The following is a 12675-nucleotide window of genomic DNA, read 5'->3' as shown; positions in this document are numbered from 1 at the left end:
TCCCAAGATGCCGCCCGCGCCCCCTTTCATGCCCAAACAAGGACAGAATCGAGAAGTAGAGAGGAAACGAGGAAAGAAAGAAGTGGGTGTTTCAAAGTGATCGCGGTTGTGCGGACGTGGCAGGGGAGCTGGAGCAGCCCGGAGGGCAGTCGGGGTGGAGGCCCCAGGCTTCCACCGCCGGGGGGCGCCGGGGCGCCGGGCGCGTGCGCGGTGTGGGCTCCAGCCAACCCCGGCCGCGGCTGCCGCGATGCCTATTTTAGTCAAAGCCACTGCGAGCGCGGGGATCCGACACAAGTCGAGGAGCCTCCGGATCCGCGAATCTGCGGAGGCCTTGGCGTCGGGTGTCGGTTGAGCCGATGCGCCCGTGTACCCCGCGCCCCGCCGCTTGCTGCCCCAAACTTTGGCCAGCACCGTCCAGGCTCGGTTCCAGGGACAAGCCAGGTAAGGAGTGGCAGGCGCAGCTGGTGCCGTGAGCCCGGCTATTTCCAGCCTCGCGCTCCCGGGCTAAATCGGGAAGCGAAAGTTGGATCCCTGCTCCACTGGGAGCAACTTTGCGGGTATCTGCGCCCTCTTCTCACTGGCCGCACCCTCTCGGGGTTCCCTGCCCTTGGAAGCCACTCTTCTCCCCGGGTGTATGCATCGAGGCCAGAGACCCTTAAGTGTCAGCTGCCACAGCTCTGGTTTGGCAGCGCCAGCGTCCCCAGGCGCTCGGGCTCCATTGGGTGCCCGTTCCCGCGCTCTGCCTCCTACAAATCCCTGGTGAATCCGGCCTCTCCTCTCTGCGCTGGGCTCCTGGGATTACCTGCCCCGGAACCCACTGCGGCTGCCTTTCGCCCCCTTTAGGGCATCCAGGTCCTACGCGGAGGCGGTGCGCTGTGCCGCTACCCAGCTGGAGCTGGGAGTGTGAGGCAGACACCACGCTTAGTGCACACCCCTCGTGGTCCGAGAGCTCCGAATCAAGGGGAGCAGTTGACATTGACCCTCCTTCTTTAAGGAGCCAGGTAAGGGGGGCCCTTCGGGGTGTAGATGGCTAGGGAACCAGAGTTCTTCGCCACCACTACCACTCCACCCAGCGCCACCCCCGCGCCCTCATTAACAAGGCTTTGGGAAACTGGTTGTCAGCCAGACAAGTCACAGAAACGGCTTATTTTTAAGTGCGAAAAGACTCTTAGCGATATAATGTCCTTTAGGATATTGAAGGTGTGCAAAGGCTCGTTAGAATTACAGAATAATAAGTGTACTAGCACACCTTTTGCTCATTGCTGTTATCTTTTTCATTTTTGTAGTTTGGGGAAGGGTTAAGATTAATGGCTCCATTTATTTATTTACCCCTGCAAACACCCATTTGAAAACCAATAGATAAACAGGACTTCATTTTATTTATTTATTTATCTATCTATCTATCTATCTATCTATTTATTTATTGAGAGAGAGAGAGAGACGCAGACAGGAAGAGAGAGAGATGAGAAGCATCAACTTGTAGTTGCCTCACTTTAGTTCTTCATTGATTGCTTCTTATATATGCCTTGAAGTGGGGGTCTCTCAAGAGGAGCTAGTGACCCTTTGTTTAAGCCAGCGACCTTGGGCTTCCAGTCAACAACCATGGGATCATGTGATGACCCCGGGGACTTCGGGGTTTCAAACCTGGGACCTCAGGGCCACAGGTCCACTCTTTATCTACTATGCCACCACCGGTCAGGCTAGAACAGTTAATTTTAGTAATTAGACTCTGAGAACTAATAGAAGAAAAAAAGTTTTCTCAATTTAATCAAAATCAATCTGAACGTTTACCAATTTACAAGTCCTTATTAGACCCATTCATTCTCCATATAAGGATAGTTCAATGTAAGCCACTTACATTCACGAATGCTGATCAAAGGAAGCTGAAACCAACAAGATCTTTTCAATATTTAGTGATGATAAGTAGCTAGCATTTCAGAATAGACATGCAGATAAATATACATAGGCAAATAATAGACAATAGGTAAATATGCAAGTAAATAAATAATATATAATATGTAATCTTATACAAATAATAAACACATATAGAAATGTATATAAAGCCTGACCTGTAGTGGCACAGTGGATAAAGCATAGACCTGGAATGCTGAGGTCGCCAGTTCGAAACCCTGGGCTTGCCTGGTCAAGGCAGATAGATATGAGAGTTGATGCCTCCTGCTTCTCCCTTCTCTCTCTCTCTCTCTCTCTCTCTCTCTGTCTCCTCTCTAAAATAAATAAATATCTTTTTAAAAAGAAACAAAAAAATATATATACTATTATGTGTGTATATATATGTATATATATATATCTTTAGTAAGGTATAGTGCATCAAAATATGTTGTACAATGATCTCACCATTTAAAAACATATTATTTCCCTGGTTCATGAGTCAGTAGATTGTAGTTTTCCTATCATTTCTTTTGTACCAAAAATTGATACTTTTAGTGCCATTTGAAGAACTTTTAAAAGTCTGAAACTGAACTGCAGTGAATTAGGTGGCAATATAAGTGTAATTTAGGTGGATGTGGGGAGGATGGCATGTAATAATTAGCTTATTATATAAATGTGTATTAGAAGCACAGACTATTAAAACTTGAAGAGGTTTCAGAGAACCTATAGTCCATCCAGCCACCTCTGACCCCAGAGGGAAGAAGACCCAAGGAGCAGAGGTGACTTGCCCTGGTTTAAGTGGCTCTCTGGGGCTTACAGTATAGGCCAGTTCTCTCAACCTCAGGATGGGTAGGCATTCTCCTGTCTTTACTGCTGAGGTTTGGGGATTACTGCTGAGGTTTGGGGTGTTTGAAAAGTGATTTCTAACTGTGTTCCTCCTTGTTTTTGACCCTTTCGTATGACTTTCACTTGTTGGATTCTCATAGATGAATATAACATCGTCCCTACTTCACAGAGAATATAGAGTAATTAGAAGAACAAAGGACAATGGGAGTGAAAGTACATTCTAAAGTGTAATAGAAATGGTAGTTACTGTTAGCTTATGTGATACTAATACATAAGCTGAAACTGACATTAGTTTATTAGTGATAAAGGACATTTACTATCATTCTCTCTCCAGCAGAAATTGTGAGATTAATTCTGATTTGGTTCTTAAAGGCAAATTTTGTGTAAATAGAGTTATCAAAATACTGATGCCTCCCTACACAGTCCCAATAGGCCTATATTTTTATTAATTCAAACATTTGGAAAGTAGTTGAATTTTTATTATTTCTTTCCTTTTTGCAGAAAATCAATATCTAAGTCAACTATTTGTCTTGTATTTATGAGCTATTTCAGAATTATGCATAGATCTTTAATTGACATGATCATTTGTAAGTTTGTATTTTTTTTATCTTTCTTTTTAAGAGAGAGAGAGAGAGAGAGAGAAACAGAAATGTCAACTTTTCTAGTTAGTTGTGCCATTGATTGCTTCTCATATGTATCTTGACTGGGACTTGAACTGGCAACCTCTGGGGTCAAGCTGGCACCCTAGGGATATAGCCAGTGTCTTCCCAATCCAGCTGGTGACCCCGGGCTTTAGTGGGTGACCTCAGAGGCTCTATCCAGGGTGCCACTGCCCGAGGCTGTTTTTATTATATTGTCTTAGAGATGTGGAATTTTTCCACACTTGTCTAACAACATTCTTTCAAAATGCCCAACCTGCACCAGTTATTCTACCATCTAAGATCTTTACTTTCGTATGAAGAAAAAAAATGAATGGAAAAGTATAGTTAATTGCATGACCTTATATAGAAAGCTACATATTTTAAACTACATTTAAAGGTATGTTTGGTCCCCATTTAGAATTCTTTTTTTTTAAGTTTATTTATTTATTTATTATTTTTCTGAAGCTGGAAACGGGGAGAGACAGTCAGACAGACTCCCGCATGCGCCCGACCGGGATCCACCCGGCACGCCCACCAAGGGCGAAGCTCTGCCCACCAGGGGGCGATGCTCTGCCCCTCCAGGGTGTCGCTCTGTTGTGACCAGAGCCACTCTAGCGCCTGGGGCAGAGGCCAAGGAGCCATCCCCAGCGCCCGGGCCATCCTTGCTCTAATGGAGCCTTGGCTGCGGGAGGGGAAGAGACAGACAGAGAGGAAGGAGAGGGGGAAGGGTGGAGAAGCAAATGAGCGCCTCTCCTGTGTGCCCTGGCCGGGAATCGAACCCGGGACTTCTGCACACCAGGCCGAGGCTCCACCACTGAGCAGAATAATTCACCTATTCTGGAAATCTACATAGCTTTTTTCAGGGACCAACTTGTATAATCAATAATAGAAAAAATTATTTTAAAAAAATCTAATTAGAGGTGTAAATTAGTAAAAATGTTTTTTGTTCCTCAAATTCAATACCGTTGCTTCTTCTGGATGTATCTTATAGTGTTAAGATACATAATAAATGTCCTTACTAAGTAAAATTGTTCTAACACTGTATGAAAAGTATAGAAAGAGTTTTTTAAATATCAGAGATGGGAGATAGGTAATATAGTCGGAAAGTAGTGACATTTTGTGTAAAATATATATTCTTTGAGATGTATTTGCTACAGATTTTTATATTAAATAGTTCATGTATATTCATGATCTACATATAAATAAAATGGAAGTTTACTACTTTTCAATTTGCAAGATGCAACCAACTAGGATTTTATGGGAAAGAAAGTAGAAATTTAAATTAGACACTGAAAGAAAGAGTAATTGTTATATCTTTCTGTGTATATATAAATGATTAATGTATTTATTATGTACATATATGAAATTCAGGATATATATACGTATGATATAGTGATTTCACAATATAAAAATAGAGCCTACCAAATATTTCAAGCAATTATATTTAAATATGAGGTTGTTAGTTTTTTTTTTAAAGTATTCCAAAAAATCAGTTATTCCAGTTAGTCTTCCTGGTTTGTGACTTAGTGTCACTATTGGAAATATGATGGGAAACTATACTAAATAACTTTGTAATTGTTATAGTTTATGAACATTGGGGATTATATTTTTAACTAGGTAAATTCCATCATTCCTTTCTCCATCACCATTATATATGTTTATATACTGATATGTAGATATTACAGATATATATAGATATACATATATACAAACATATATGAGAGTAGTGGTGCACTATGCTAAGTTTTGGGGGTATTTTGGTGACAGACAGAGAGAGGGACAGACAGACTGAAAGGGAGAGATGAGAAGCATCAGTTCTTCGTTGCAGCAACTTAGTTGTTCATTGATTGTTTTCTCAATATGTGCCTTGACTGGGGGACTACAGCAAAGTGAGTGACCCCTTGCTCAAGCCAGCGACCAAGGGGTCCTGTCTACGAAACCACGCTAAAGCTGGTGACCTCGAGGTTTTGAACCTGGGTCCTCTGCATCACTGTCCGACACTCTATCTACTGTGCCACCACCTGGTCAGGCTATGCTAAGTATTTTATGTATTTTATTTCATTTAATGATAAAGCTAAATGAGGTATTATTATTTTCTTAACAGATCAAGATTCAGGCTGTGACAGAGCTGGAATTTGGACCTGGTTCTGTCTAATTCATAAACACCAGAGAAGTCTATTTACCAACATTTAGTTCACAGAATTAATTTTGTTATAAGATACAGCTGCCATTTTTATGATTGTCCTTTTGTTTGTTTTTACAGGAATTTTCAAGATGAATTATACTGAGTCCAGCCCAGTGACAGAATCAACTGCAATAAATTTTACACCCGTGCCTTCCAGTGAGACTACTTGTGAAAACTGGAGAGAGATACATCATCTAGTTTTTCATGTAGCAAATGTTTTCTTTGCAGTTGGGTTAGTTATTCCAACCACTCTTCAACTCCATATGATACTTCTTAGGGGGCTGTTAGCTATAGGTAAGATACCTAGATGAGACTTTATGTAACTTTTTCATAACTGGAATCAGATGGGTTTTGTACTGGGAGCTTTAGAGAATTTTGAGTTCGGTCTATAGCATACCAAAAATATCTCTATGTTATTAAGTTAGCAGTATACCAAGTAACTTAGAACATAGGCCTCGTACCATACCACTCCCTTACTTACTTTAGATAAACCTTTGTACATTTTCACATTGTTTAGATTGCCCAGATATCACAAAATCCATTTGTGTGTAGGAGTGCAGATTTTGGAGCCAGATTGTGTGATTTGAATCCTGGTGCCAGCACTTACTAATTGTGTAACTAGAGCAAGAGATTTAACCTTTCTGTACCTCAGTTTCCTTGTGTGTCAAATAGGGTAAAAATAATACCACCTCCTAGGGTTGTTGTGAGAATTAAATGAGTGTGTGGGGGATGTGTGAATGTACTACACATTTGACTTATAACAGTGCCTGGCACTTAGTAAGTACTAAGAGTCTTAAATATTATTACTTGAATAAATATATGCTTGATATGGGCAGCAAAGCAACATTAGGAACAAGAGCAATTATCCAGACATGCTAGTTTAAATAAAACTCTTTTGGCCCCAGTAACTGATGAAGCAGATTAAGTTGATTGATTCACATCAAAATACTAAAAAAAATTGAATTTATTATTTTAGCCAGTGAATTTTGACAAATTACTCTCTGTGATTATTTCCCTAATGATTCATTTATTCAGGTACAATTTTGAGCACCTGAATGTGTCAAAGATGAAGAAGGCAGTTTTCATCCCTGAAAAAGACACTCTTTTGGGGGAAGAAAACAGAGGGGTGGTCACATGTAATGCAGGTGTGTGTGCCCAGTGCCAAGGAGAAATGAAGAGAGTTATCACTATTGGCTTAGCAAGAAGGCAGAGCAAAGTCTCCTTGAGGGAATGACATTGGAGCTAGCTTTTGGAAGATAAGTAGGATTTCTTTGAGTGGTAAGCGTGTGTGGATTCCAGGTAAAAGGCACAGTGGAGAGAGAAATACAGCATATTGAGAGAGAATGAAGAGTATCTCATTGTGCCTGAAATACATGAAATATGACATGGAATGGCCAATGTAGGGGCTGAAAGGGCAGTTAGAAGGTAGCTGATGGGACAGGACTTCTGTGTCTGCGTTATCTCTGAGTAAGGTAAGGATTGGAGCAGGTGGAGCAGAATATTGAATAAAAAAATACCCTATAAAAATCAAAAGCTAATTATGATTTGAAGACAGAGTTTGGGAGGTGGAATAGATCAAAGAGATTATTTAGTCTAAAACTATAAATGAAGAAACTGAGGCTTAGGGAAGTTGAATGACTCATCCAACGCTAAGGCTGAGAGAACGTAGCCTTCCCAGGACTGTAATTCAGGTCCTCTGGCTTTCCATCAGCCTTTCCATTATGTTTCCTTGTCTCATTTAAGTAATAATATTTAAAATTTTTTCAAATTTTGGTATGAAATAGTTACAGAATATTCAAAGTTTTACACTTTATACTGTTATTCAGCTGCCCCAAATAGTTCTGATGAAATAAAAAATTGCAAATAAATAACTTTTTAATATGGGAGGTTAGCTTTTATGTATGTGTGTCATTGATATATCTTATTTGTATCATTGATAATTTTATTTTGAATTAAATATATATAGGTGCTCTCACCATAAAATTAATCAAAAGAAACTATTGATATTTTACTTATAGTAAAATAATCAATAAGAAAATCTAGGAAGATTCTCATAGGTGAATGGATAACCACCAAGTTAAAATTCAGATGGTTAAAATATTTGGGTAAAATATTCAAACTCACCAAAAATCATGGAAATGCAAAATATAATTTTACAAATTATGCAGAATTCCTCCAAGTTAAGAGGTCGCAAATTTTATAATACTGACAACTAGGTACCTGCATTTTCAACTAGTAGAATTACAAATTTTTAGAAACCTTTTGGGAAACAATTTTTCAGTATCATCAAAAGCTATGAAATTCACTTTGACTTACTGTCAGTCTCTTCACCAATAGGGAGGTGGCTGAATAAATTATGGTTTAATCAGTTACTGTCATTAAAAACTACTACAAAAGAGTTTTAATACGGTGGGGAAATCACTGCAGTAAGTAAGAGAGAAGGTTTTAAAATCGTATCCAGTATTTTTGCCGTCAGGTGAAAATGCATAAAGACTGTAAAGAAGTATTAAATGTTGATAGTGATTTTCTTACATAGAAGAATTATGGATTTTCCCCCTTAAAATTTTTTTAACTACAAACTTTTGGTAACAAAGCATGTTTTTTTTTTTTATAATCAGCAAAAAAAAGAAAGTGAAACTTAATGTGATGTGGCGCTGATATTTCTAGAATGTGTTTGGTTCATTTTACAAATTCATTAAGCTTCATGCTGAAGCTATTCTAAACATCTAACATATTGTATTTTGTTATTCAACAGGATGCTCCCTTTATATCGCCTGGGCCACCGTGTACCGATGTGCCTTGGATATCATGATCTGGAACTCAGTGTTCCTCGGTGTCAACATTTTGCATCTTTCATATCTTTTGTATAAGAAAAGACCGGTAATTACTAAAAATTAATTAGTAAGGAAGAGATTTTAAAGCTAAAAGCTTTTAGAGTACTTTGTTCAGACTTGAGAATGAGCATCTAACATCTTTAATCCCTTTAATATCATTCCAGATGGAACTTTGTTTATATATGCCCGAAAATGAAACATTTGAATACCATAACATGGCAGTATTCTCTCTTTTTCATCATATACCTTCATTATTTCTTTTGTCTGTTGATATTCAAATGTCACTTGGGAATATCTTCACCTAGTTATAAAATTAATTATTCATAGGCAACTTCTATAAACATACTAGCAATTTACCAATAGCTCATGCTATTTTTTATGCTACTTTTTAAATGTAATGACTATATTTTTTATTATGCTCAAAATATTCGTTTAAGCATGTCACCATTTTTGGTGAGTTGTCATCAAGCCACTAGGACTTAAGTTTTTCTTTTCAGTTCTGATTTATCTTGCTGTGTTTCCTTGATCATACCAAGAATGAAAAGATGTAGATAGAATATAAATGCTGGTTCTTCATGACAGTGGCACAGCAGGACGAATTAGAATATTACAAAGGCTATCATGACTTCTGAACAAATCTCCTTGTCTGGGTCTCTACGCTTCATAGCATGACTGCCATCGATTTTATTGGTATTGATGATCACTTAAACCCCAAAGTTCACTGAAACGCAATCCAGTTTTCCCAGACCAGTGCTGGGCCCAAAGATGAGTGTGACTGGACTTTGCTTGTCTGACCACCGAAGGGATTGAGCCAATTTGCTTTTCCCTTCTTCCAGTAGCCAGCCTTACTCACCAGTGGGTTCTCCATTCTACAGATTTTTTTTAGCTTAGAATGAAACGGCTGCACTGAAACCCTTTTATACTATTCACTTTGCTTCAGAATAAATAAATGAGAAGCAATAATTGCAGCTGTGGATGCATGTTTTCCTATAGTGATTCATTGTTAATTACTTGTAAATAAAATGTTTAATGTATGTATTTTCATAAATGCGTTTCCACATAGACTCCTATTTTATGTGTTCATTGTCTTGATAAATATTTCAAAGTTAGTGTAATTTTTTTCTGTGAAACAAGATTGTTCTAAAAACAAGCAGGTTTTGTGTTATTTGTAGAAAATCCTAAAATTGGGAAGATGAATGCTATGACAACATTCACATCCTCCACAGTAGCTTTATAGCAGCACATAGGGAAAGAGGGGATCAATAATGCAAATCTTCCCCACATGCTCTCAGTTCCATTTAACAGCAAAAGTACCCTTTCAGCACTGAAACTTAAATCACCACTTACTCTCTGTGTAAGATTCCATTGGCTGAAATGCAGAAGGATGATAGTATATATTACAGATTTATTCTCAGAGCTGTATCTAGCCCACAGAGGCCAGTGCTTTGTTAGTGCTGCTTTAGTACAGCATCTCATCACTGCTGCACTTCAGGTCAAGATCGAAAAGGAACTCAGTGGTATCTACCGGCGATTGTTCGAACCACTCCGCGTACCTCCAGATTTATTCAGAAGATTAACTGGACAGTTTTGTGTAATACAAACCTTGAAAAAGGGTCAGATGTATGCTGCAGAGGATAAAACCTCAGTTGATGACCGTCTCAGTATTCTTCTAAAGGGAAAGTAAGTGATCTTCTCATGGCCTCCAGGTAGGAAATGAACAGAAGGGAATATTGCCCCAAATAACAGGAGGAAGTGGTCACAGAGTTTGTTGGTGAGCTTTAGGTTTACAACGGCAATTTGGAATGCTACAGAGCAACATGTTAGTGACATAGAATTGGCTACTCTTCATCTTCTTGGCGTCAGGATTTTTAATTGTGAACCTTGTTAACTTTTTGATCTTACTGTGAAACATATAATTTTATTGACCAATGTCACCCTAGTAAATCCTGTTAAAAATAGATTTAAAAAAATAATGAGTCAAAATTGAAGTAGGTTTAAGTCAGGCATTAAAGTTCAAGAAGCTTATGCATGTTTCAGAGGTCATTATTTTTTGAATATCACAAATCTGATATCTAGCCCTGGCTGGTTGGCTCAGTGGTAGAGTGTCAGCCCAGCGTGTGAATGTCTGGGGTTCGATTTCCAGTCGGCACACCAGAGAAGCGCCCATCTGCTTCTCCACCCTTCTCTTTCTTCTCTCTTTCTCTCTTCTTCTCCTGCACCCATGGTTCAATTGGAGCGAGTTGGCCCTGAGCACTGATGATAGCTCCATGGCCTCCACGTCAGGCACTAAAAAGAGCTCAGTTGCTGAGCAACGGAACAATGCCTTATATGGGCAGAGCATTATCCCTAGTGGGTTTGCCAGTTGGATCCTAGTCAGGGTGCATGCAGGAGTCTGTCTCTGCCTCCCCTCCTCTCACTGAATAAGAAGAACAAACTTGTAGGACTATCAGTCTTCTGGGAAAGAGCTAGTGTATGTTGTTCTGATGTAATAATTAATACAACCCTTTCTCTGAAGTGTCTGAGTTTGAATGTGGTTGCTGTGGCTAAAAGAGCAATGATACACATTGGAAGACACATATCTGGTTTAATACTAGAACTTGTCCTTTTCTTATTGGTAAAATTTATTTTGAAATAAATACTTGTTTTCAGGAAGTTCTTTTAATTATGTCAGTCATTTGGGGAGTCTTTAAAACTTTAGTACAAAATACAAACCCATAAAGTTATGGACATTTTAAGGATTGTCATTTTATTTGTGGACATTATGCATTTATTAACATTAATTTCTGTTATCAGAATGAAGGTCTCCTATCAAGGACATTTTCTGCATAACATTTACCCCTGTGCCTTTATAGATTCTCCTGAATTTAGATCAACTCAGATGCACAAAGGTGAAAAATTCCAGGTATGTTTTGGCATGGGGTGTTTTGGGGGGGTTATTTATTTATTTACTCTATTTATACATTTATTTTAAATTGAGGTATATTTGACCTATAACATTATATTAGTTTCAAATGTAAAACATAATGATTTAATATTTGTATATATTGCAAAATGACACCCCAATATGTCTTGTTAACATTCATCACCATACATACATTAGTTACTTTTTTTTTTCTTGTGATGAGAACTTTTAAAGTCTGGCATGATTTTCAAGAAGATTGAAACTAGTTCATGCCTCAATAAACGAAGGATACTATAGAGAAGTGTCCATTATTTATTGAAAAAAGAGGTTACCATGTGGTATATAGAATATGCTCTCATTTTTTATAACTTTAAATAGTGTATATATGTGCATATCTTAATTTGGTGACAGTGTTAACACTGGTATTTCTGGTTTGTTGAGTTTGATTGCTTTTTTTATTTTCCTTTGGTTATTTGAATTTTTATCATTTTTCATGGAAAACATCTAATGCTTTTTTTACAGAAAGAAGGAGAATGTCAGTTGTGGGTAATCAGTATTCCTAAAGCATGTAATTGGTTACTCTTATTGAGGAGAAACAGGAAACCGTCTCTGCCCTAGGAAATTCATGTTGTTAATCCTTATGAAAATCTAATCACTTTTCTCTTTTATATGCAATGACTATATTTAAGAGCAAAGAATGAAGGTTTTCATAGTTACACCAATTTGTACATCGACTACTCAGCATGATATTTTTTTGTATCTTAAAATAAATTGCTCCATGATATGGCACTTTGTTGTGATTCGTTCTGTAAATACCAACCTTCCTATTTTGTAAGGTCTACCGGAAAGTTCTGTCCGTTTCTATCACAAGTTTCGACACGTAAGCACATTTATTTGGCGCATGTGCGCCTCTCTATTTTTATCACTTAATGTATACATACTGACGTAGCAAATTAAAACAAAGTTGATTCACGTTAGTCTTATGTGTGAAGTGATAGTGTACCCATGGCTACTGATAAAGTTCATTTACGCCACTGTAATTTTTACGAATTTCAACAAGGAAGAAATGCTACAGAAGCATGTCTGTCGCATCCACCATATTCCCCAGACTTAGCACCCTCCAACGATCACTTGTTTTTGTCCTTACAAAATTTTTTGAAGGGCAAAAAATTCAAAAATGAAGAAGATATCAAACAAGCACTGGTTCAATTTTTCGCATCAAAAGATAAAACATTTTTAAAAAATGGGATATACAAATTGCCCTCACACTGGCAAGAAATCATTAATAATAATGGCAATTATATTATTTAATAAAGTTTATTGACGGTAAGAAAAATTGTATTTTGTTTTATTCCAAAAACAGAACTTTCCGGAAGT

At 38.2% G+C, this 12675-nt stretch overlaps 1 protein-coding gene across 2 annotated transcripts in view; it reads left to right on the top strand.

Moving 5' to 3' along the window:
* The first annotated feature begins 249 nt into the window (after window positions 1–249).
* Window positions 250–12675, top strand: part of BVES (blood vessel epicardial substance) — a 38926-nt gene continuing 26500 nt past the window's right edge. The window contains exons 1-6 of one of the 2 annotated variants that reach the window (XM_066248010.1): window positions 257–441; window positions 844–1001; window positions 5641–5856; window positions 8318–8442; window positions 9889–10076; window positions 11190–11298. In XM_066248010.1, coding sequence (XP_066104107.1) covers window positions 5652–5856; window positions 8318–8442; window positions 9889–10076; window positions 11190–11298 — 627 coding nt within the window. In that variant the 5' untranslated portion in view covers window positions 257–441; window positions 844–1001; window positions 5641–5651. Of the gene's footprint in view, window positions 442–843; window positions 1002–5640; window positions 5857–8317; window positions 8443–9888; window positions 10077–11189; window positions 11299–12675 lie in introns of both variants that reach the window. The other variant, XM_066248009.1, reaches the window with a different exon arrangement.

Source organism: Saccopteryx bilineata, chromosome 12 (genome assembly GCF_036850765.1).
Source record: "Saccopteryx bilineata isolate mSacBil1 chromosome 12, mSacBil1_pri_phased_curated, whole genome shotgun sequence".
NCBI classification, from domain to species: Eukaryota; Metazoa; Chordata; class Mammalia; order Chiroptera; family Emballonuridae; genus Saccopteryx; species Saccopteryx bilineata.
This window is presented reverse-complemented; position numbering and strand designations above follow the sequence as displayed.